The sequence below is a fragment of the Leptodactylus fuscus genome, chromosome 4 (genome assembly GCF_031893055.1).
Source record: "Leptodactylus fuscus isolate aLepFus1 chromosome 4, aLepFus1.hap2, whole genome shotgun sequence".
Lineage (NCBI taxonomy): Eukaryota > Metazoa > Chordata > Amphibia > Anura > Leptodactylidae > Leptodactylus > Leptodactylus fuscus.
This window is the reverse complement of record NC_134268.1, coordinates 208,029,724-208,052,174: the sequence shown is the minus strand read 5'-3', so window position 1 is coordinate 208,052,174 and position 22,451 is coordinate 208,029,724. Positions and strand designations below refer to the sequence as shown.

The following is a 22,451-nucleotide window of genomic DNA, read 5'->3' as shown; positions in this document are numbered from 1 at the left end:
GGCTCCCTCCACCATGAATTTGCCCAAACTGGGCTGTTTAGAGGCTCCCTCCACCATTAATTGGTCCAAACTGGGCTGGTTAGAGGCTCCCTCCACAATTAATTGGTCCAAACTGGGCTAATTAGAGGCTCCCTCCACCATGAATTGGTCCAAACTGGGTTTTTTAGAGGCTCCCTCCACCATGAATTTGCCCAAACTGGGCTGTTTAGAGGCTCCCTCCACCATGAATTGGTCCAAACTGGGCTGGTTAGAGGCTCCCTCCACCATGAATTTCCCAAAACTTGGCTGTTTAGAGGCTCCCTCCACCATTAATTGGTCCAAACTGGGCTGGTTAGAGGCTCCCTCCACCATGAATTGGTCCAAACTGGGGTTTTTAGAGGCTCCCTCCACCATGAATTGGTCCAAACTGGGGTGGTTAGAGGCTCCCTCCACCATTAATTGGTCCAAACTGGGCTGGTTAGAGGCTCCCTCCACCATTAATTGGTCCAAACTGGGCTGGTTAGAGGCTCCCTCCACCATGAATTTGCCCAAACTGGGCTGTTTAGAGGCTCCCTCCACCATGAATTTGCCCAAACTGGGCTGGTTAGAGGCTCCCTCCACCATGAATTGGTCCAAACGGGTTTTTAGAGGCTCCCTTCACCATGAATTGGTCCAAACTTGGCTGTTTAGAGGCTCCCTCCACCATGAATTGGTCCAAACTGGGGTGGTTAGAGGCTCCCTCCACCATTAATTGGTCCAAACTGGGCTGGTTAGAGGCTCCCTCCACCATTAATTGGTCCAAACTGGGCTGGTTAGAGGCTCCCTCCACCATGAATTGGTCCAAACTGGGGTTTTTAGAGGCTCCCTCCACCATGAATTGGTCCAAACTTGGCTGTTTAGAGGCTCCCTCCACCATTAATTGGTCCAAACTGGGCTGGTTAGAGGCTCCCTCCACCATGAATTGGTCCAAACTGGGTTTTTTAGAGGCTCCCTCCACCATGAATTTGCCCAAACTGGGCTGTTTAGAGGCTCCCTCCACCATGAATTGGTCCAAACTGGGTTTTTTAGAGGCTCCCTCCACCATGAATTGGTCCAAACTGGGCTGGTTAGAGGCTCCCTCCACCATGAATTGGTCCAAACTGGGGTGGTTAGAGGCTCCCTCCACCATTAATTGGTCCAAACTGGGCTGGTTAGAGGCTCCCTCCACCATTAATTGGTCCAAACTGGGCTGGTTAGAGGCTCCCTCCACCATGAATTTGCCCAAACTGGGCTGTTTAGAGGCTCCCTCCACCATTAATTGGTCCAAACTGGGCTGGTTAGAGGCTCCCTCCACCATGAATTGGTCCAAACTGGGTTTTTTAGAGGCTCCCTCCACCATGAATTTGCCCAAACTGGGCTGTTTAGAGGCTCCCTCCACCATGAATTGGTCCAAACTGGGCTGGTTAGAGGCTCCCTCCACCATGAATTTCCCAAAACTTGGCTGTTTAGAGGCTCCCTCCACCATTAATTGGTCCAAACTGGGCTGGTTAGAGGCTCCCTCCACCATGAATTGGTCCAAACTGGGGTTTTTAGAGGCTCCCTCCACCATGAATTGGTCCAAACTTGGCTGTTTAGAGGCTCCCTCCACCATGAATTGGTCCAAACTGGGGTGGTTAGAGGCTCCCTCCACCATTAAATGGTCCAAACTGGGCTGGTTAGAGGCTCCCTCCACCATTAATTGGTCCAAACTGGGCTGGTTAGAGGCTCCCTCCACCATGAATTTGCCCAAACTGGGCTGTTTAGAGGCTCCCTCCACCATGAATTTGCCCAAACTGGGCTGGTTAGAGGCTCCCTCCACCATGAATTGGTCCAAACGGGTTTTTAGAGGCTCCCTTCACCATGAATTGGTCCAAACTTGGCTGTTTAGAGGCTCCCTCCACCATGAATTGGTCCAAACTGGGGTGGTTAGAGGCTCCCTCCACCATTAATTGGTCCAAACTGGGCTGGTTAGAGGCTCCCTCCACCATTAATTGGTCCAAACTGGGCTGGTTAGAGGCTCCCTCCACCATGAATTGGTCCAAACTGGGGTTTTTAGAGGCTCCCTCCACCATGAATTGGTCCAAACTTGGCTGTTTAGAGGCTCCCTCCACCATTAATTGGTCCAAACTGGGCTGGTTAGAGGCTCCCTCCACCATGAATTGGTCCAAACTGGGTTTTTTAGAGGCTCCCTCCACCATGAATTTGCCCAAACTGGGCTGTTTAGAGGCTCCCTCCACCATGAATTGGTCCAAACTGGGTTTTTTAGAGGCTCCCTCCACCATGAATTGGTCCAAACTGGGCTGGTTAGAGGCTCCCTCCACCATGAATTGGTCCAAACTGGGGTGGTTAGAGGCTCCCTCCACCATTAATTGGTCCAAACTGGGCTGGTTAGAGGCTCCCTCCACCATTAATTGGTCCAAACTGGGCTGGTTAGAGGCTCCCTCCACCATGAATTTGCCCAAACTGGGCTGTTTAGAGGCTCCCTCCACCATTAATTGGTCCAAACTGGGCTGGTTAGAGGCTCCCTCCACAATTAATTGGTCCAAACTGGGCTAATTAGAGGCTCCCTCCACCATGAATTGGTCCAAACTGGGTTTTTTAGAGGCTCCCTCCACCATGAATTTGCCCAAACTGGGCTGTTTAGAGGCTCCCTCCACCATGAATTGGTCCAAACTGGGCTGGTTAGAGGCTCCCTCCACCATGAATTTCCCAAAACTTGGCTGTTTAGAGGCTCCCTCCACCATTAATTGGTCCAAACTGGGCTGGTTAGAGGCTCCCTCCACCATGAATTGGTCCAAACTGGGCTGGTTAGAGGCTCCCTCCACCATGAATTGGTCCAAACTGGGCTGGTTAGAGGCTCCCTCCACCATGAATTTGCCCAAACTGGGCTGGTTAGAGGCTCCCTCCACCATGAATTGGTCCAAACTGGGTTTTTTAGAGGCTCCCTCCACCATGAATTTGCCCAAACTGGGCTGGTTAGAGGCTCCCTCCACCATGAATTGGTCCAAACTGGGCTGGTTAGAGGCTCCCTCCACCATGAATTTGCCCAAACTTGGCTGTTTAGAGGCTCCCTCCACCATTAATTGGTCCAAACTGGGCTGGTTAGAGGCTCCCTCCACCATGAATTTGCCCAAACTGGGCTGTTTAGAGGCTCCCTCCACCATGAATTGGTCCAAACTGGGTTTTTTAGAGGCTCCCTCCACCATGAATTGGTCCAAACTGGGCTGGTTAGAGGCTCCCTCCACCATGAATTTCCCAAAACTTGGCTGTTTAGAGGCTCCCTCCACCATGAATTGGTCCAAACTGGGCTGGTTAGAGGCTCCCTCCACCATGAATTTCCCAAAACTTGGCTGTTTAGAGGCTCCCTCCACCATGAATTGGTCCAAACTGGGCTGGTTAGAGGCTCCCTCCACCATTAATTGGTCCAAACTGGGCTGGTTAGAGGCTCCCTCCACCATGAATTGGTCCAAACTGGGTTTTTTAGAGGCTCCCTCCACCATGAATTTGCCCAAACTGGGCTGTTTAGAGGCTCCCTCCACCATGAATTGGTTCAAACTGGGCTGGTTAGAGGCTCCCTCCACCATTAATTGGTCCAAACTGGGCTGGTTAGAGGCTCCCTCCACCATTAATTGGTCCAAACTGGGCTGGTTAGAGGCTCCCTCCACCATGAATTTGCCCAAACTGGGCTGGTTAGAGGCTCCCTCCACCATGAATTGGTCCAAACTGGGTTTTTTAGAGGCTCCCTCCACCATGAATTTGCCCAAACTGGGCTGGTTAGAGGCTCCCTCCACCATGAATTGGTCCAAACTGGGGTTTTTAGAGGCTCCCTCCACCATGAATTTGCCCAAACTGGGGTGTTTAGAGGCTCCCTCCACCATGAATTTGCCCAAACTCTGCTGGTTAGAGGCTCAATCCACCCTGATTTTCAAAACAAATGTTGGTGCCAACCTCAACTTACTACAAGGGCCAAATTCGCTGCTGGTGACAAGCTCTCCTCACTGCAAGTACCCAATACAATGCTGGTGACAGGCTCTCCTCACTGCAAGTGCCAAATACACATGTTTCAAGGTGTTTTCCTACTGTCAGAGAGGTGGTATTGAGTGTGTAAAGTGTGTAGTTGTTAGGCTGTGATGTTGGGGTAATAGAGGGTCTTTGGTGTGTTAGATGCCCCCAGACATGCTTCCCCTGCTGTCCCAGTGTCATTCCAGAGGTGTTGGCATCATTTCCTGGGGTGTCATAGTGGACTTGGTGACCCTCCAGACACGGATTTGGGTTTCCCCCTTAACGAGTATCTGTTCCCCATAGACTATAATGGGGTTCGAAACCCGTTCGAACACACGAACATTGAGCGGCTGTTCGAATCGAATTTCGAACCTCGAACATTTTAGTGTTCGCTCATCTCTATTTATCACCACTTTCTATCTCCCCCATGACGTCCATTATTTGCTTCTTTATTAGAGATGAGCGAACACTAAAATGTTCGAGGTTCGAAATTCGATTCGAACAGCCGCTCAATGTTCGTGTGTTCGAACGGGTTTCGAACCCCATTATAGTCTATGGGGAACAGATACTCGTTAAGGGGGAAACCCAAATCCGTGTCTGGAGGGTCACCAAGTCCACTATGACACCCCAGGAAATGATGCCAACACCTCTGGAATGACACTGGGACAGCAGGGGAAGCATGTCTGGGGGCATCTAACACACCAAAGACCCTCTATTACCCCAACATCACAGCCTAACAACTACACACTTTACACACTCAATACCACCTCTCTGACAGTAGGAAAACACCTTGAAACATGTGTATTTGGCACTTGCAGTGAGGAGAGCTTGTCACCAGCAGTGAATTTGGCCCTTGTAGTAAGTTGAGGTTGGCACCAACATTTGTTTTGAAAATCAGGGTGGATTGAGCCTCTAACCAGCAGAGTTTGGGCAAATTCATGGTGGAGGGAGCCTCTAAACACCCCAGTTTGGGCAAATTCATGGTGGAGGGAGCCTCTAAAAACCCCAGTTTGGACCAATTCATGGTGGAGGGAGCCTCTAACCAGCCCAGTTTGGGCAAATTCATGGTGGAGGGAGCCTCTAAAAAACCCAGTTTGGACCAATTCATGGTGGAGGGAGCCTCTAACCAGCCCAGTTTGGGCAAATTCATGGTGGAGGGAGCCTCTAACCAGCCCAGTTTGGACCAATTAATGGTGGAGGGAGCCTCTAACCAGCCCAGTTTGGACCAATTAATGGTGGAGGGAGCCTCTAACCAGCCCAGTTTGAACCAATTCATGGTGGAGGGAGCCTCTAAAAAACCCAGTTTGGACCAATTCATGGTGGAGGGAGCCTCTAACCAGCCCAGTTTGGACCAATTAATGGTGGAGGGAGCCTCTAACCAGCCCAGTTTGGACCAATTCATGGTGGAGGGAGCCTCTAAACAGCCAAGTTTTGGGAAATTCATGGTGGAGGGAGCCTCTAACCAGCCCAGTTTGGACCAATTCATGGTGGAGGGAGCCTCTAAACAGCCAAGTTTTGGGAAATTCATGGTGGAGGGAGCCTCTAACCAGCCCAGTTTGGACCAATTCATGGTGGAGGGAGCCTCTAAAAAACCCAGTTTGGACCAATTCATGGTGGAGGGAGCCTCTAAACAGACCAGTTTGGACCAATTAATGGTGGAGGGAGCCTCTAACCAGCCCAGTTTGGACCAATTAATGGTGGAGGGAGCCTCTAACCAGCCCAGTTTGAACCAATTCATGGTGGAGGGAGCCTCTAAACAGCCCAGTTTGGGCAAATTCATGGTGGAGGGAGCCTCTAAAAAACCCAGTTTGGACCAATTCATGGTGGAGGGAGCCTCTAACCAGCCCAGTTTGGACCAATTAATGGTGGAGGGAGCCTCTAACCAGCCCAGTTTGGACCAATTCATGGTGGAGGGAGCCTCTAAACAGCCAAGTTTTGGGAAATTCATGGTGGAGGGAGCCTCTAACCAGCCCAGTTTGGACCAATTCATGGTGGAGGGAGCCTCTAAACAGCCAAGTTTTGGGAAATTCATGGTGGAGGGAGCCTCTAACCAGCCCAGTTTGGACCAATTCATGGTGGAGGGAGCCTCTAAAAAACCCAGTTTGGACCAATTCATGGTGGAGGGAGCCTCTAAACAGCCCAGTTTGGGCAAATTCATGGTGGAGGGAGCCTCTAACCAGCCCAGTTTGGACCAATTAATGGTGGAGGGAGCCTCTAAACAGCCCAGTTTGGGCAAATTCATGGTGGAGGGAGCCTCTAACCAGCCCAGTTTGGACCAATTCATGGTGGAGGGAGCCTCTAACCAGCCCAGTTTGGGCAAATTCATGGTGGAGGGAGCCTCTAAAAAACCCAGTTTGGACCAATTCATGGTGGAGGGAGCCTCTAACCAGCCCAGTTTGGGCAAATTCATGGTGGAGGGAGCCTCTAACCAGCCCAGTTTGGACCAATTAATGGTGGAGGGAGCCTCTAACCAGCCCAGTTTGGACCAATTCATGGTGGAGGGAGCCTCTAACCAGCCCAGTTTGGACCAATTAATGGTGGAGGGAGCCTCTAAACAGCCAAGTTTTGGGAAATTCATGGTGGAGGGAGCCTCTAACCAGCCCAGTTTGGACCAATTCATGGTGGAGGGAGCCTCTAAACAGCCCAGTTTGGGCAAATTCATGGTGGAGGGAGCCTCTAAAAAACCCAGTTTGGACCAATTCATGGTGGAGGGAGCCTCTAATTAGCCCAGTTTGGACCAATTAATTGTGGAGGGAGCCTCTAACCAGCCCAGTTTGGACCAATTAATGGTGGAGGGAGCCTCTAAACAGCCCAGTTTGGGCAAATTCATGGTGGAGGGAGCCTCTAACCAGCCCAGTTTGGACCAATTAATGGTGGAGGGAGCCTCTAACCAGCCCAGTTTGGACCAATTAATGGTGGAGGGAGCCTCTAACCACCCCAGTTTGGACCAATTCATGGTGGAGGGAGCCTCTAACCAGCCCAGTTTGGACCAATTCATGGTGGAGGGAGCCTCTAAAAAACCCAGTTTGGGCAAATTCATGGTGGAGGGAGCCTCTAACCAGCCCAGTTTGGGCAAATTCATGGTGGAGGGAGCCTCTAAACAGCCCAGTTTGGGCAAATTCATGGTGGAGGGAGCCTCTAACCAGCCCAGTTTGGACCAATTAATGGTGGAGGGAGCCTCTAACCAGCCCAGTTTGGACCAATTAATGGTGGAGGGAGCCTCTAACCACCCCAGTTTGGACCAATTCATGGTGGAGGGAGCCTCTAAAAACCCCAGTTTGGACCAATTCATGGTGGAGGGAGCCTCTAACCAGCCCAGTTTGGACCAATTAATGGTGGAGGGAGCCTCTAAACAGCCAAGTTTTGGGAAATTCATGGTGGAGGGAGCCTCTAACCAGCCCAGTTTGGACCAATTCATGGTGGAGGGAGCCTCTAAACAGCCCAGTTTGGGCAAATTCATGGTGGAGGGAGCCTCTAAAAAACCCAGTTTGGACCAATTCATGGTGGAGGGAGCCTCTAATTAGCCCAGTTTGGACCAATTAATTGTGGAGGGAGCCTCTAACCAGCCCAGTTTGGACCAATTAATGGTGGAGGGAGCCTCTAAACAGCCCAGTTTGGGCAAATTCATGGTGGAGGGAGCCTCTAACCAGCCCAGTTTGGACCAATTAATGGTGGAGGGAGCCTCTAACCAGCCCAGTTTGGACCAATTAATGGTGGAGGGAGCCTCTAACCACCCCAGTTTGGACCAATTCATGGTGGAGGGAGCCTCTAACCAGCCCAGTTTGGACCAATTCATGGTGGAGGGAGCCTCTAACCAGCCCAGTTTGGACCAATTAATGGTGGAGGGAGCCTCTAACCACCCCAGTTTGGACCAATTCATGGTGGAGGGAGCCTCTAAAAACCCCAGTTTGGACCAATTCATGGTGGAGGGAGCCTCTAACCAGCCCAGTTTGGACCAATTAATGGTGGAGGGAGCCTCTAACCAGCCCAGTTTGGACCAATTAATGGTGGAGGGAGCCTCTAACCACCCCAGTTTGGACCAATTCATGGTGGAGGGAGCCTCTAAACAGCCAAGTTTGGACCAATTCATGGTGAAGGGAGCCTCTAAAAACCCGTTTGGACCAATTCATGGTGGAGGGAGCCTCTAACCAGCCCAGTTTGGGCAAATTCATGGTGGAGGGAGCCTCTAAACAGCCCAGTTTGGGCAAATTCATGGTGGAGGGAGCCTCTAACCAGCCCAGTTTGGACCAATTAATGGTGGAGGGAGCCTCTAACCAGCCCAGTTTGGACCAATTAATGGTGGAGGGAGCCTCTCACCACCCCAGTTTGGACCAATTCATGGTGGAGGGAGCCTCTAAACAGCCAAGTTTGGACCAATTCATGGTGAAGGGAGCCTCTAAAAACCCGTTTGGACCAATTCATGGTGGAGGGAGCCTCTAAACAGCCAAGTTTGGACCAATTCATGGTGGAGGGAGCCTCTAAAAACCCCAGTTTGGACCAATTCATGGTGGAGGGAGCCTCTAACCAGCCCAGTTTGGACCAATTAATGGTGGAGGGAGCCTCTAAACAGCCAAGTTTTGGGAAATTCATGGTGGAGGGAGCCTCTAACCAGCCCAGTTTGGACCAATTCATGGTGGAGGGAGCCTCTAAACAGCCCAGTTTGGGCAAATTCATGGTGGAGAGAGCCTCTAAAAAACCCAGTTTGGACCAATTCATGGTGGAGGGAGCCTCTAATTAGCCCAGTTTGGACCAATTAATTGTGGAGGGAGCCTCTAACCAGCCCAGTTTGGACCAATTAATGGTGGAGGGAGCCTCTAAACAGCCCAGTTTGGGCAAATTCATGGTGGAGGGAGCCTCTAACCAGCCCAGTTTGGACCAATTAATGGTGGAGGGAGCCTCTAACCAGCCCAGTTTGGACCAATTAATGGTGGAGGGAGCCTCTAACCACCCCAGTTTGGACCAATTCATGGTGGAGGGAGCCTCTAACCAGCCCAGTTTGGACCAATTCATGGTGGAGGGAGCCTCTAACCAGCCCAGTTTGGACCAATTAATGGTGGAGGGAGCCTCTAACCACCCCAGTTTGGACCAATTCATGGTGGAGGGAGCCTCTAAAAAACCCAGTTTGGACCAATTCATGGTGGAGGGAGCCTCTAAACAGCCCAGTTTGGGCAAATTCATGGTGGAGGGAGCCTCTAAACAGCCCAGTTTGGGCAAATTCATGGTGGAGGGAGCCTCTAACCAGCCCAGTTTGGACCAATTAATGGTGGAGGGAGCCTCTAACCAGCCCAGTTTGGACCAATTCATGGTGGAGGGAGCCTCTAAACAGCCCAGTTTGGGCAAATTCATGGTGGAAGGAGCCTCTAACCAGCAGAGTTGTGGGAAAGCAGGGTGGAGGGAGCCTCTAACCAGCAGAGTTGGTGGAAATCAGGGTGGAGGGAGCCTCTAACCAGCAGAGTTGGGGGAAATCATGTTGGAGGGAGCCTAGTATTAGCAGAATTGTGCAACGCTTATGGTGGATGAGTATGAGGATGCGGAGGAATTGGAGAGGTTGAGTACAGACATGGAGTTTCATGTTGGGGTGCTTTACACAGGTGGGCACAAAAATGAAGGCTCTATCCAGTGGTGGTTCATTTTTATCAAAGTGAGCCGGTCGGCACTCTCAGCTGACAGACGGGTGCGCTTGTCAGTGATGATGCCACCGGCTGCACTGAACACCCTCTCAGATAGGACGCTGGCGGCAGGACAGGACAGCACCTCCAAGGCATATAGGGCAAGTTCAAGCCACAGGTCCAACTTCGACACCCAATACGTGTAGGGCGCAGAGGGGTCGGAGAGGACAGGGCTGTGGTCGGAAAGGTATTCCCGCAACATGCGCCTATACTTCTCACGCCTGGTGACACTAGGACCCTCCGTGGCGGCACTTTGGCGAGGGGGTGCCATCAAGGTGTCCCAGACCTTAGACAGTGTGCCCCTCGTTTGTGTGGACCGGTGAGAACTTGGTTGCCTACTGGAGGAACTGCCCTCCCTGCCGCCACTGTCACATGCTGGAAACATCTCCATCATATTCTGCACCAATTGCCTGTGGCAAGCATTGATGCGATTGGCCCTCCCCTCTACCGGAATAAAAGACGAGATGTTGTTTTTATACCGGGGGTCAAGGATAGCAAAGATCCAGTACTGGTTGTCCTCCATGATTTTGACAATACGCTTGTCGGTTGTAAAGCACCCCAACATGAACTCAGCCATGTCTGCCACAGTGTTAGTTGGCATGACTCCTCTGGCCCCACCGGAAAGTTCAATCTCCATTTCCTCCTCATCCTCCATGTCTTCCCATCCGCGCTGCAACAATGGGACGATTCGAAGTTGCCCGGAAGCCTCCTGTATCACCATCACATCATCGGACAACTCTTCTTCCTCCTCCTCCTCCTCCTCCTCCTCCATTAAACGCAGTGAAGCGGACAGATGTGTGGACCTACTCTCCAGCTGTGACGGATCGGATGCTATCCCTAACTCCTCTGTGTGATCTGAGTTATCCCTGATGTCAATCAGGGATTCTCTCAGAACACACAAGAGCGGGATTGTAAGGCTCACCATCGCATCCTCAGAGCTCACCCTCCTTGTGGACTCCTCAAAGACCCGTAGGATGTCACAAAGGTCTCTCATCCATGGCCACTCATGGATGTGAAACTGAGGCAGCTGACTTTGTGGCACCCTAGGGTTTTGTAGCTGGTATTCCATCAAAGGTCTCTGCTGCTCAACCACTCTATTCAACATCTGAAACGTTGAGTTCCAGCGTGTGGGGACGTCGCACAAAAGCCGGTGTTGTGGCACATGCAGGCGTTGCTGGAGAGATTTTAAGCTAGCAGCGGCTACTGTCGACTTGCGAAAGTGGGCGCACATGCGCCGCACTTTCACCAGTAGCTCTGGAACATTGGGGTAGCTCTTTAGGAAACGTTGCACCACTAGGTTGAAGACGTGGGCCAGGCATGGAACATGTTGGAGTCCGGCAAGCTCCAGAGCTGCTACCAGGTTCCGGCCGTTATCACAAACGACCATGCCTGGGCCCAGGTGCAGCGGCTCAAACCATATTGCCGTCTCATCGAGGAGGGCATCCCTCACCTCGGAGGCAGTGTGCTGTCTGTCCCCCAAGCTGATCAGCTTCAGCACAGCCTGCTGACGTCTACCAACGCCAGTGCTGCAACGTTTCCAACTCGTAGCTGGGGTCAATCTAACAGCGGAGGAGGAGGCGGTGGCGGAGGAGGAGGCGGTGGCGGAGGAGGAGGCGGTAGAGGAGGAGGAGGAGGGGGGTGTTCTTCTCGTGTCCCTGCCAGGAATGTTAGGCGGGGAGACGAGGTACACCGGGCCAGTTTGGGAAGCAGTCCCAGCCTCAACTACATTCACCCAGTGTGCCGTCAGTGAAATGTAGCGTCCCTGTCCGCATGCACTTGTCCACGCGTCGGTGGTCAAGTGGACCTTTGTGCAAAGCGCGGAACTAAGGGCCCGCCTGATGTTGAGTGACACGTGCTGGTGCAAGGCGGGGACGGCACACCGGGAGAAGTAGTGACGGCTAGGGACGGCATAGCGAGGTGCCGCAGTTGCCATCAGGTCCAGGAAGGCGGGAGTTTCAACAAGCCGGAACGCCAACATCTCCTGGGCCAGCAGTTTAGCGATGTTGGCGTTCAAGGCTTGCGCGTGTGGGTGGTTAGCAGTGTATTTCTGCCGCCGCTCCAATGTCTGAGAGATGGTGGGTTGTTGTAAAGAAACGCCTGATGGTGCCTTTGATGGTGCAGGAGAAGGAGATAAGACAGGACCAGGGGAGGATGAGGTAGAAGTCAACAAAGTGGCGGAGGCAGATGAAGTGGTGTCCTGGCTCGTCCTCTGGAGTGCATCGCCAGCACAGTCAGCAGTGGCAGTGGCAGAGGCAGAGGCAGTGGCGTGAACGGCAGGCGGCCTTTGTCCTGCCGTTGCTGCCTGCCACTGATTCCAGCGCTTGGATTCCAAATGACGGCGCATTGAAGTGGTGGACAGGTTGCTCTTCTCAGAGCCCCTAATCAATTTCGAGAGGCAAATTGTGCAGACAACACTATATCTGTCCTCGGCGCATTCCTTGAAAAAACTCCACACCTTCGAGAAACGTGCCCTCGAGGTGGGAGTTTTTCGGGGCTGGGTACGAACTGGAACATCTTGGGAGATTCCGGGTGTGGCCTGGCTTCGCCTAAGCTGCTGACCTCTGCCTCTGCCTCTAGCTACCCTTTTTGGTGCTGCACCTGCCTCAACATCCACACTACTTTCCCCGCTTGACATCCCCCCTGTCCAGGTCGGGTCAGTGTCCTCATCATCCACCACTTCCTCTTCCAACTCCTGTCTCATCTCCTCCTCCCGCACAATGCGCCAGTCAACTGGATGCCCTGACGGCAACTGCGTCACATCATCGTCGATGAGGGTGGGTTGCTGGTCATCCACCACCAAATCGAACGGAGATGGAGGAGACTCTAGTGTTTGAGCATCTGGACACAGATGCTCCTCTGTTAGGTTCGTGGAATCGTGACGTGGAGAGGCAGGTTGAGGGACAATGAAAGGAGCGGAGAACAGCTCTGGGGAGCAGGGACAGTTTGGGTTATTGTTCTGTAAAGCTTCGGAATTTTGGGAGGAAGGAAGACAAGACTGTTGGGTAATAGGAGGAGAGGAGGCAGAGTCTGACTGGCTGCTGGACAATGTGCTGTAAGCGTTCTCTGACAGCCATTGCAAGACCTGTTCCTGGTTCTCGGGCCTACTAAGGTTTGTACCCTGCAGTTTAGTTAATGTGGCAAGCAACCCTGGCACTGTGGAGTGGCGCAATGCTTGCTGCCCCACAGGAGTAGGCACGGGACGCCCTGTGGCTTCACTGCTACCTTGCTCCCCAGAACCATTCCCCCGACCTCGCCCACGGCCTCGTCCACGTCCCTTTCCGGGAGCCTTGCGCATTTTGAATTCCTAGTTAGAAATTGGCACTGTATACCAGTAGTAAAAATTGTGGGTGCACGTAACCCCAATATATTCTTTGAATTCCCAGTCAGACACTGGCACTATATGGCAGTAGCAAGAAATGAGGGTATTTGTATTCCCAATATACTCTTTGAATTCCCAGTCAGACAATGGCACTGTATACCAGTAGTAAAAATTGTGGGTGCACGTAACCCCAATATATTCTTTGAATTCCCAGTCAGACACTGGCACTATATGGCAGTAGCAAGAAATGAGGGTATTTGTATTCCCAATATACTCTTTGAATTCCCAGTCAGACAATGGCACTGTATACCAGTAGTAAAAATTGTGGGTGCACGTAACCCCAATATATTCTTTGAATTACCAGTCAGAAACTGGCACTATATGGCAGTAGCAAGAAATGAGGGTATTTATAACCCCAATATATTCTTTGAATTCCCAGTCAGACAATGGCACTGTATACCAGTAGTAAAAATTGTGGGTGCACGTAACCCCAATATATTCTTTGAATTACCAGTCAGAAACTGGCACTATATGGCAGTAGCAAGAAATGAGGGTATTTGTATTCCCAATATATTCTTTGAATTCCCAGTCAGACAATGGCACTGTATACCAGTAGTAAAAATTGTGGGTGCACGTAACCCCAATATATTCTTTGAATTACCAGTCAGAAACTGGCACTATATGGCAGTAGCAAGAAATGAGGGTATTTATAACCCCAATATATTCTTTGAATTCCCAGTCAGACAATGGCACTGTATACCAGTAGTAAAAATTGTGGGTGCACGTAACCCCAATATATTCTTTGAATTCCCAGTCAGAAACTGGCACTATATGGCAGTAGCAAGAAATGAGGGTATTTGTATTCCCAATATACTCTTTGAATTCCCAGTCAGACAATGGCACTGTATACCAGTAGTAAAAATTGTGGGTGCACGTAACCCCAATATATTCTTTGAATTACCAGTCAGAAACTGGCACTATATGGCAGTAGCAAGAAATGAGGGTATTTATAACCCCAATATATTCTTTGAATTCCCAGTCAGACAATGGCACTGTATACCAGTAGTAAAAATTGTGGGTGCACGTAACCCCAATATATTCTTTGAATTCCCAGTCAGAAACTGGCACTATATGGCAGTAGCAAGAAATGAGGGTATTTGTATTCCCAATATACTCTTTGAATTCCCAGTCAGACAATGGCACTGTATACCAGTAGTAAAAATTGTGGGTGCACGTAACCCCAATATATTCTTTGAATTACCAGTCAGAAACTGGCACTATATGGCAGTAGCAAGAAATGAGGGTATTTATAACCCCAATATATTCTTTGAATTCCCAGTCAGACAATGGCACTGTATACCAGTAGTAAAAATTGTGGGTGCACGTAACCCCAATATATTCTTTGAATTCCCAGTCAGAAACTGGCACTATATGGCAGTAGCAAGAAATGAGGGTATTTGTATTCCCAATATATTCTTTGAATTCCCAGTCAGACAATGGCACTGTATACCAGTAGTAAAAATTGTGGGTGCACGTAACCCCAATATATTCTTTGAATTCCCAGTCAGACACTGGCACTATATGGCAGTAGCAAGAAATGAGGGTATTTGTATTCCCAATATACTCTTTGAATTCCCAGTCAGACAATGGCACTGTATACCAGTAGTAAAAATTGTGGGTGCACGTAACCCCAATATATTCTTTGAATTACCAGTCAGAAACTGGCACTATATGGCAGTAGCAAGAAATGAGGGTATTTATAACCCCAATATATTCTTTGAATTTCCAGTCAGACAATGGCACTGTATACCAGTAGTAAAAATTGTGGGTGCACGTAACCCCAATATATTCTTTGAATTCCCAGTCAGACACTGGCACTATATGGCAGTAGCAAGAAATGAGGGTATTTGTATTCCCAATATACTCTTTGAATTCCCAGTCAGACAATGGCACTGTATACCAGTAGTAAAAATTGTGGGTGCACGTAACCCCAATATATTCTTTGAATTACCAGTCAGAAACTGGCACTATATGGCAGTAGCAAGAAATGAGGGTATTTATAACCCCAATATATTCTTTGAATTCCCAGTCAGACAATGGCACTGTATACCAGTAGTAAAAATTGTGGGTGCACGTAACCCCAATATATTCTTTGAATTACCAGTCAGAAACTGGCACTATATGGCAGTAGCAAGAAATGAGGGTATTTGTATTCCCAATATACTCTTTGAATTCCCAGTCAGACAATGGCACTGTATACCAGTAGTAAAAATTGTGGGTGCACGTAACCCCAATATATTCTTTGAATTACCAGTCAGAAACTGGCACTATATGGCAGTAGCAAGAAATGAGGGTATTTATAACCCCAATATATTCTTTGAATTCCCAGTCAGACAATGGCACTGTATACCAGTAGTAAAAATTGTGGGTGCACGTAACCCCAATATATTCTTTGAATTCCCAGTCAGAAACTGGCACTATATGGCAGTAGCAAGAAATGAGGGTATTTGTATTCCCAATATACTCTTTGAATTCCCAGTCAGACAATGGCACTGTATACCAGTAGTAAAAATTGTGGGTGCACGTAACCCCAATATATTCTTTGAATTACCAGTCAGAAACTGGCACTATATGGCAGTAGCAAGAAATGAGGGTATTTGTATTCCCAATATATTCTTTGAATTCCCAGTCAGACAATGGCACTGTATACCAGTAGTAAAAATTGTGGGTGTATATAGCCCCAATTCTATTGCTAGGGGACTTGCAGGGTATTTCTGGGGTGAAGGTGGGGGGGCACACCGTTGGAACGGGTATCGGGGTATATATCGGGTATACGGGAATACACTGACAGTGTATTCCATTCAGGATCCTGGGAAAGCTGGGTTGCGGCGATTGAGCCCGTCAGTGCCACGTTACACTGACAAGCTTCTCCCTGGAATTTAGCTCTTACAAGAGCTGTTGGTTGTCTTCTCCTTCCTATCCTAGCCTGTCCCTGCCTACCCAGAATCTAAGCCCTAGCTAGCTGGACGGAAACCTCCGTCCCCGGTGAATTGCAAGCTCAGAATGACGCGAAGCTGGGCGGCGCTGTTCTTTTAAATTAGAGGTCACATGTTTTCGGCAGCCAATGGGTTTTGCCTACTTTTTTCAACGTCACCGGTGTCGTAGTTCCTGTCCCACCTACCCTGCGCTGTTATTGGAGCAAAAAAGGCGCCAGGGAAGGTGGGAGGGGAATCGAGTAATGGCGCACTTTACCACGCGGTGTTCGATTCGATTCGAACATGCCGAACAGCCTAATATCCGATCGAACATGAGTTCGATAGAACACTGTTCGCTCATCTCTATTCTTTATCACACATATCTCTGTTTCCTACCTGGAGAGGGGACATCTCGGGACTTCTTGTCGCCTTTCTCACAGATATAGCCCAGTTTTTGCTTGCACTCTTTGCTTTCCCACTTTGTGTTTTCTCCAGGATTTACCGCTACACAGTTTACACCGGGGGCATCTGATGGATTTCCTAAAGAAAGCAACAGTGTTAGATAAAAATGCCTAAAGGCTAAGGTCATATGTGTGCCAGCCTATCTGTTGTTCTGGTCCTTTGGAGGACCAGAACAATGGAGAGGAAGACCACTAAAATAGTGGATGCATATGGCGCCCCTGGAGACACAATTGACTGTAATAGAGTCTGTTGGATATCCGTTGCTTTTAAACTGAAAGCAGAGAGCGAATTTAAGGAAGACACTGCAAATTCTAATGCAAATGTGAACTTGGCCTAAGCTGTGCTGTGGTTATGTTCATTTATTTTCCTCATACACACCATCTTATAAGTAGAGATGAGCGAGTAGTACTCGATTGAGTAGGTATTCGATCGAATACTACGGTATTCAAAATATTCGTACTCGATCAAGTACCACTCGCTGTTCGAATGTAAAAGTTCGATGCAGAACCAGCATTGATTGACCGAATGCTATACAGTCGGCCAATCAACGCTGGTTCTTCTCCTACCTTTAGAAATCTTCTCCGTGCAGCTTCCCCGCGTCGTCTTCTGGCTCTTCATTCACTCTGCCAGGCATCGGGCCTGGGCAGAGCCGACTGCGCATGTCCACTTGTAGTGTGGGCATGCGCAGTCGGCTCTGCCCAGGCCCGATGCCTGGCAGAGTGAATGAAGAGCTGGAAGACGCCGCAAGGACACTGCACAGAGAAGAACTTCTCGGAGGATCCAGCCTGACCCTCACTCGTGGACTTGGTAAGTATAATTTGATTGAACGTTGCCTACCCCTGAAACGAGCATTTTCCCCCCACAGACTATAATAGGGTTCGATATTCGATTCGAGTAGTCGAATATTGAGGGGCTACCCGAAACGAATATCGAACCTCGGACATTTTACTGTTCGCTCATCTCTACTTATAAGTTGAGAATACCAGTCCAACATTTTTAAGATATAGTGTGAATAGTGTGGATGCAATTTTTTTTTATTGCAGTCACCAGGTGACTACTCCAATGTTTCTATATATTTTTATTTTATTTATTTATTTTATTTATATTTTTTCATTATACCTTTTCTATGCACTCAGTTAATCTTAGTTACTTGTTAGGGTAAGTTCACACTGGCTTTTTTGGATCGGAACCTGAGGCAGAGGCTGCCTCAGGTTCCGATCCAAAGACCGGGTAGCCGCGACTGAAAGCCGGTGTACTGCACCGGCATCCAGCCGTGCACTCTGTTCCGGATTAGGCCCGATGAATGGGCCTAGTCCGGAGGAGGGAGTTTCTTCAGGCCAAATCGCAAGGCGAAATGGCCTGAAAAATGAGTATCTCGCTTATTTTTTTCCGGCTCCCAGCACGGTCTGCTTCCTGCTCCATTCTCTGTGTATCAGCTGCTTAGAACTGGTGATAGATGGAGTGCCAGGTGTCGGGCCCCCACCAATCTGGTATTGATGACCTATTGTAAGGATAAGTCATCAATATTTTTAACCCATAAAACCCCTTTAAGTGCAGGATATAGAACTTATACTTTGATTTTACCTGGAAGCCAGTTGAGATATCTAAAAGGGTCTCCACTGTCCCAACTCCAGCCACCATTGAAGTCCAGACCATTAAGCCCAATCCATAAGGGTGTGGTGAGGGTGTTTGTTAACCCTATAAAATATAGATAGATAACATAATGGATTACATACAGTTTAGCCCCAGAAAACCAATTATCAGGAGAGTCACAAATGTGGTGTGAGCAGAAGAAGAAACAAAGGCTCATGGAAAGCTCTATTCTATCAAAAGATTCATTACAATACTATATATATTTATATTTGATTATATAGGAGCCATAAGTGGGCTCTGGTGAGTGGGTATAAGGGTGGTCTGTCACATATGAGAACAGCAGTATTATACATGGCACATGGTAGGTGATGGTCCTGTATAGAATTCACATTAGGGTCCAAGAGCCTTTGAAGGAGTCCATGTGTGTAATCGCACAGACTGTAATAAGACGAGGGGACATTTTATCCCAATGGAAAATCAGACAATTGTTGGATGAAAATGAAAAATGTCTCCGGTGTGTGGGAATAATGGAAGCTTCTATAGAGAACGGGATTAGATAATCTGTGACTCCACATTCATCATACATATCATACTATTGTCCTAATTCCTGTAGATCTCTGACGTGTCCCTTCTGATTCTTCTCTACCTTGGTTCTTACCTGCAATGAATGATTGTTCGTGTAGTTCGGTTATACTCAGCAGTTCTGCGTCTTGTTGCTGGCAGCTTCTTCTGGCTTGGTACCACGTGAGGGCTGAATCAGAGTTAATCTGATAGTTGTCGCCAGTAACAGGATCTGCTGTCCACAAGTCCTTAGATGTAGCTGAGAAGAAAAATGTGTTATGTATTAAAGAGACGATAATCCGAAAATGGCGAATTATATAAATCAGGTTATGCCACAACCCAGTGGAGGAGACCGGAGGATGGGAGTTGTAGTGGTATTGGCTGTGCCACCTGCTAGGCCGAGCACACTCCACGTACATCCCAATCCCACTCCAGGAACAGATACAGGCAAGGGGGGGCCTGCAGCTCTATCGGATGGTGGTGGTGGTAGTAGTAGTATTCCCCCGGGGCACTTCTAGTTGGAGAGGGGACCTTTCCTCTCTGAGACGGTGTGGTGGTGTTTGGAAGGGCCCTGATGGTGAAGCAGGCGCAACTCAAGAGTCCAGATGTGCAGTGAAAACCAGGTAACTGGTTATTAACTCAGGTAAATGACAAACCAGCAACTTGCAGATGGGGGTAGTAGTACACAGTCCAGTCCCTCCGCCTTGTTCTCACGAGACTGCCCAGGGATGTTATAGGCTCTACAAATAAGTCCACAACTCTTCCTCCCCTCATGCCACTCCCCACCTGGGATGTTGCGGGTAGGGGGAATCCTGACAGGGATCTGGTTACCTGGATACTAGGCCCCAATAAGACCTCCGTCAGGAAGCTCCGCTGCTCTTCCCGGCACGACTGGCAAATGTCCCATTAGAGATGCACAGAAATATTCCATGTCTCAGGGTGGTCTCTAGATGAGCCTGGTGCGATAAATATTCATCCTAGAGGCTGTACTGGTGGCCATTCTGTTCCAGCCCTGGTCTTCTCCCAACACAGTCCAACATGTACTGTGCTGGGTGACTGCTAGCTCTAGACTGGCCTTCAATGGTCATCGTGGAGACAATAGCCTCCTACAACCCTGGGCGCACTGGCCTGTGAGAGGCCAGAGATGAACCAAGGCTTTTGAGTTGTGGGGGGGGGGGGGGGACAACAAGGAACCATAAAAATGAAACTATGTACATAGAAGCCGGCACATACCAACAGAAAAATACTTACAGCAGCAGTACTCCAGGATGCTGCAATCACACTTCGTTTACTAACATCCATAGTAAGATCACTATCATAGGCTGACATGTCCTAATTTCTACAGCTCAGCTTTAGGCGAAGTTAAGTAGGCTAACTAGGCTAAGGCACATATCCACCTAAGATTCCTCATCATTTCCATGTGAATGAGCCCTTATTGTGCAGGCTGGGACAGGAGATATAATAACTGTTCTGTACTGCTGGAGACCTAGATAAGGCAGAATAGTAACACTATGCACACAGATAAGGATCTTCTGTGCAGCCCCCAAATCACTAACTGGGACAGGGGACTGAACTTCATTACTTCCTGGAGACTGTAATAATCTTTCATATTTTGCTTTCAATAATTTCTGATTCCGATCAAAAAAAAAAAAAAAATAAAAGTTTGATAAATGAACAGTACAGGTGAATATAAGAAACATGTAATACACTGATAGGCAAAAAGGGTAACAATGTTTTGGTCTTGTGACTTTTCCATTTTTCACCATCCACTACAGCCTAGAACATGAGACTCCCATCATTTTATAGACAATCCTCTTGGCTATCTCATACATAAATATGATTGTGACTATTTAGCATATGATTAGTTCTGCAGATTCATGCCCTGTAACTGCATTGTTACTGTTTTGCTCCTTAAAATCTATTTTTCTATGATTTTGTTAGCAGCGCTGCACCTCTAATGAGGCGAGGTGAGGAGACAGTCTCAGGCGGCGCTCCGGAGGGGGCGGCAGCCGCGGCGATTCTTTTTATTTTTTTTCACTCTTCTTGCCTAAACTAACGCAGGAGAACGACCGCTCTTACAACAACCCGAGCTGCCTCCTCCTGCACTGGTTTAGACCTCTGCCTCTCATCGCAGGCGGCGTCATCACACGTCTTACTGCCGGGGGGGAGAAGAGGCAGCAGCAGGATCAGTAAGTAAAATAACTTTTTTTTTTTTTTTTTTTTTTTTTTATAATAGGTCACTACATGCTGGAGTATCCCCAGCTCCCCAGCAGGTAGAGGCTTATTTACCAACCTCCCCAGGCCTGCTCACTGCCGCCCCCGCTTTCTCTCGTACTATAGGCTGCTGAGGGTGGTAGTGAGTAGGCCCGGGCCCAGGCCGTGATCCCACTGCTGCTATTATTATACTCAGGGGTCTTTTCAGACCCCCCGAGTATAATAATAAGAGTCCCAGGGGAGGTGAGGGAACATAATAAACAGTGTTACTCACCTCTCCGGGATCCGATGTTAATCCTAGCAGGCTTCAGGCCTATATGGTAATGTCCCAGATGTCACGCAGTCTGGGATATTACCATATAGGCCCAAAACCTGTGCTAGCAGTACCATATAGGCCTGAAGCCTGTACTAGTAGTAATACCCTGGGGCGTGTAGGGACCAATCCAGCACCTCCACCTCATTGTTATTGAACCATTTCTTCACTAATCTTGATGTATACTTCATATCGTTGTCCGAACACTATGTCGTTCTTTTCATACCCATAGTACTCAAGTGTATGAAGTAACTCATCTTATGGGATACTCCCTTATTGCTCAGCATTGTAACCACCATTGATCCTGGTGAAGTATCCAACGTGCTGGATTGTCCCCCACAGTAGGTTGTTAAAAAGAAGTGGAAGATACAAAGAAGGCTGTAACCCAAAATCACAACTACTGGGTGGCCAATGGCAATATATATGTAAATATATATATTTATACAGGGCAGGCATCATGTGACAGTATCTCAGAAGCATGTTGTTTTGAATAATCTGTCATCTTGAGAAGCAAATATTTCACATATACAGCCCAGAGGAAAGGTAAGGAAGGAGACATCTGTAATAGACAACTCCATCAGTGTAAATCACTATTACACTTACATTTAGATGGACAAAATCCATACAGCTGGTCGGTGTCATAATCTGAGGTTGTAGAGCACCAGGGTCTTCCATCAGATCGTCCATCACTTGTACAGTCTACATAAACCTTGTTGTTGAGCTTGAAAGGGAATTTGCAGGGCCGACCATTACTATTCCCCCTCAGAGTGTATATTTCTGTGGAAAAGCAAATTACATCATTGTCCTCATGGTAGAATTAATATCTAGTTTACTTCATTATGGGGTATACAAGGTGTTGTAGGCCAACTAGAGATTCGGATAAACTGGGGATAAGTGAACTGTTTCAGATACATCTGGAAAAACCACAATTTTCCAAAAGTTTTGTATTCGAACCCAAAAGCTTTTGTAATTTACCAAGCAGGAAAAAAATATACTCCGGGGTCTCCTTATAATAAGTGAAGGCACAGGGATTGTGAGTAAAAATAATAAATTTTATACTCGCCTTGCCTCACCTCTCCTGAGTATCCTCTTCATGTACCCCAGGGCCCCCCCTATATATCACACAGCTCAGCTTCTCTCCTCTATCATATAACCTATATATCACAGAGCTCAGCTTCTCTCCTCTATCATATAACCTATATATCACAGAGCTCAGCTTCTCTCCTATATAATAATCTATATATATCACAGAGCTCAGCTTTTCTCCTATATAATAATCTATATATATCACAGAGCTCAGCTTTTCTCCTATATAATAATCTATATATATATATATATCACAGAGC

At 48.4% G+C, this 22,451-nt stretch overlaps 1 protein-coding gene across 1 annotated transcript in view; it reads right to left on the bottom strand.

Annotated features, from left to right (window-relative positions):
* LOC142201185 (macrophage mannose receptor 1-like) overlaps positions 1 to 22,451 on the bottom strand; it is an 87,184-nt gene that overhangs the window by 60,896 nt on the left and 3,837 nt on the right. Inside the window, exons 3-6 of the mRNA XM_075272013.1 lie at positions 21,709 to 21,882; positions 18,676 to 18,837; positions 18,009 to 18,122; positions 16,382 to 16,502 (exon numbers count right to left, since the gene is read on the bottom strand). Of these exons, the coding sequence (XP_075128114.1) occupies positions 16,382 to 16,502; positions 18,009 to 18,122; positions 18,676 to 18,837; positions 21,709 to 21,882 (571 nt within the window). The remainder of the gene's footprint in view (positions 1 to 16,381; positions 16,503 to 18,008; positions 18,123 to 18,675; positions 18,838 to 21,708; positions 21,883 to 22,451) is intronic.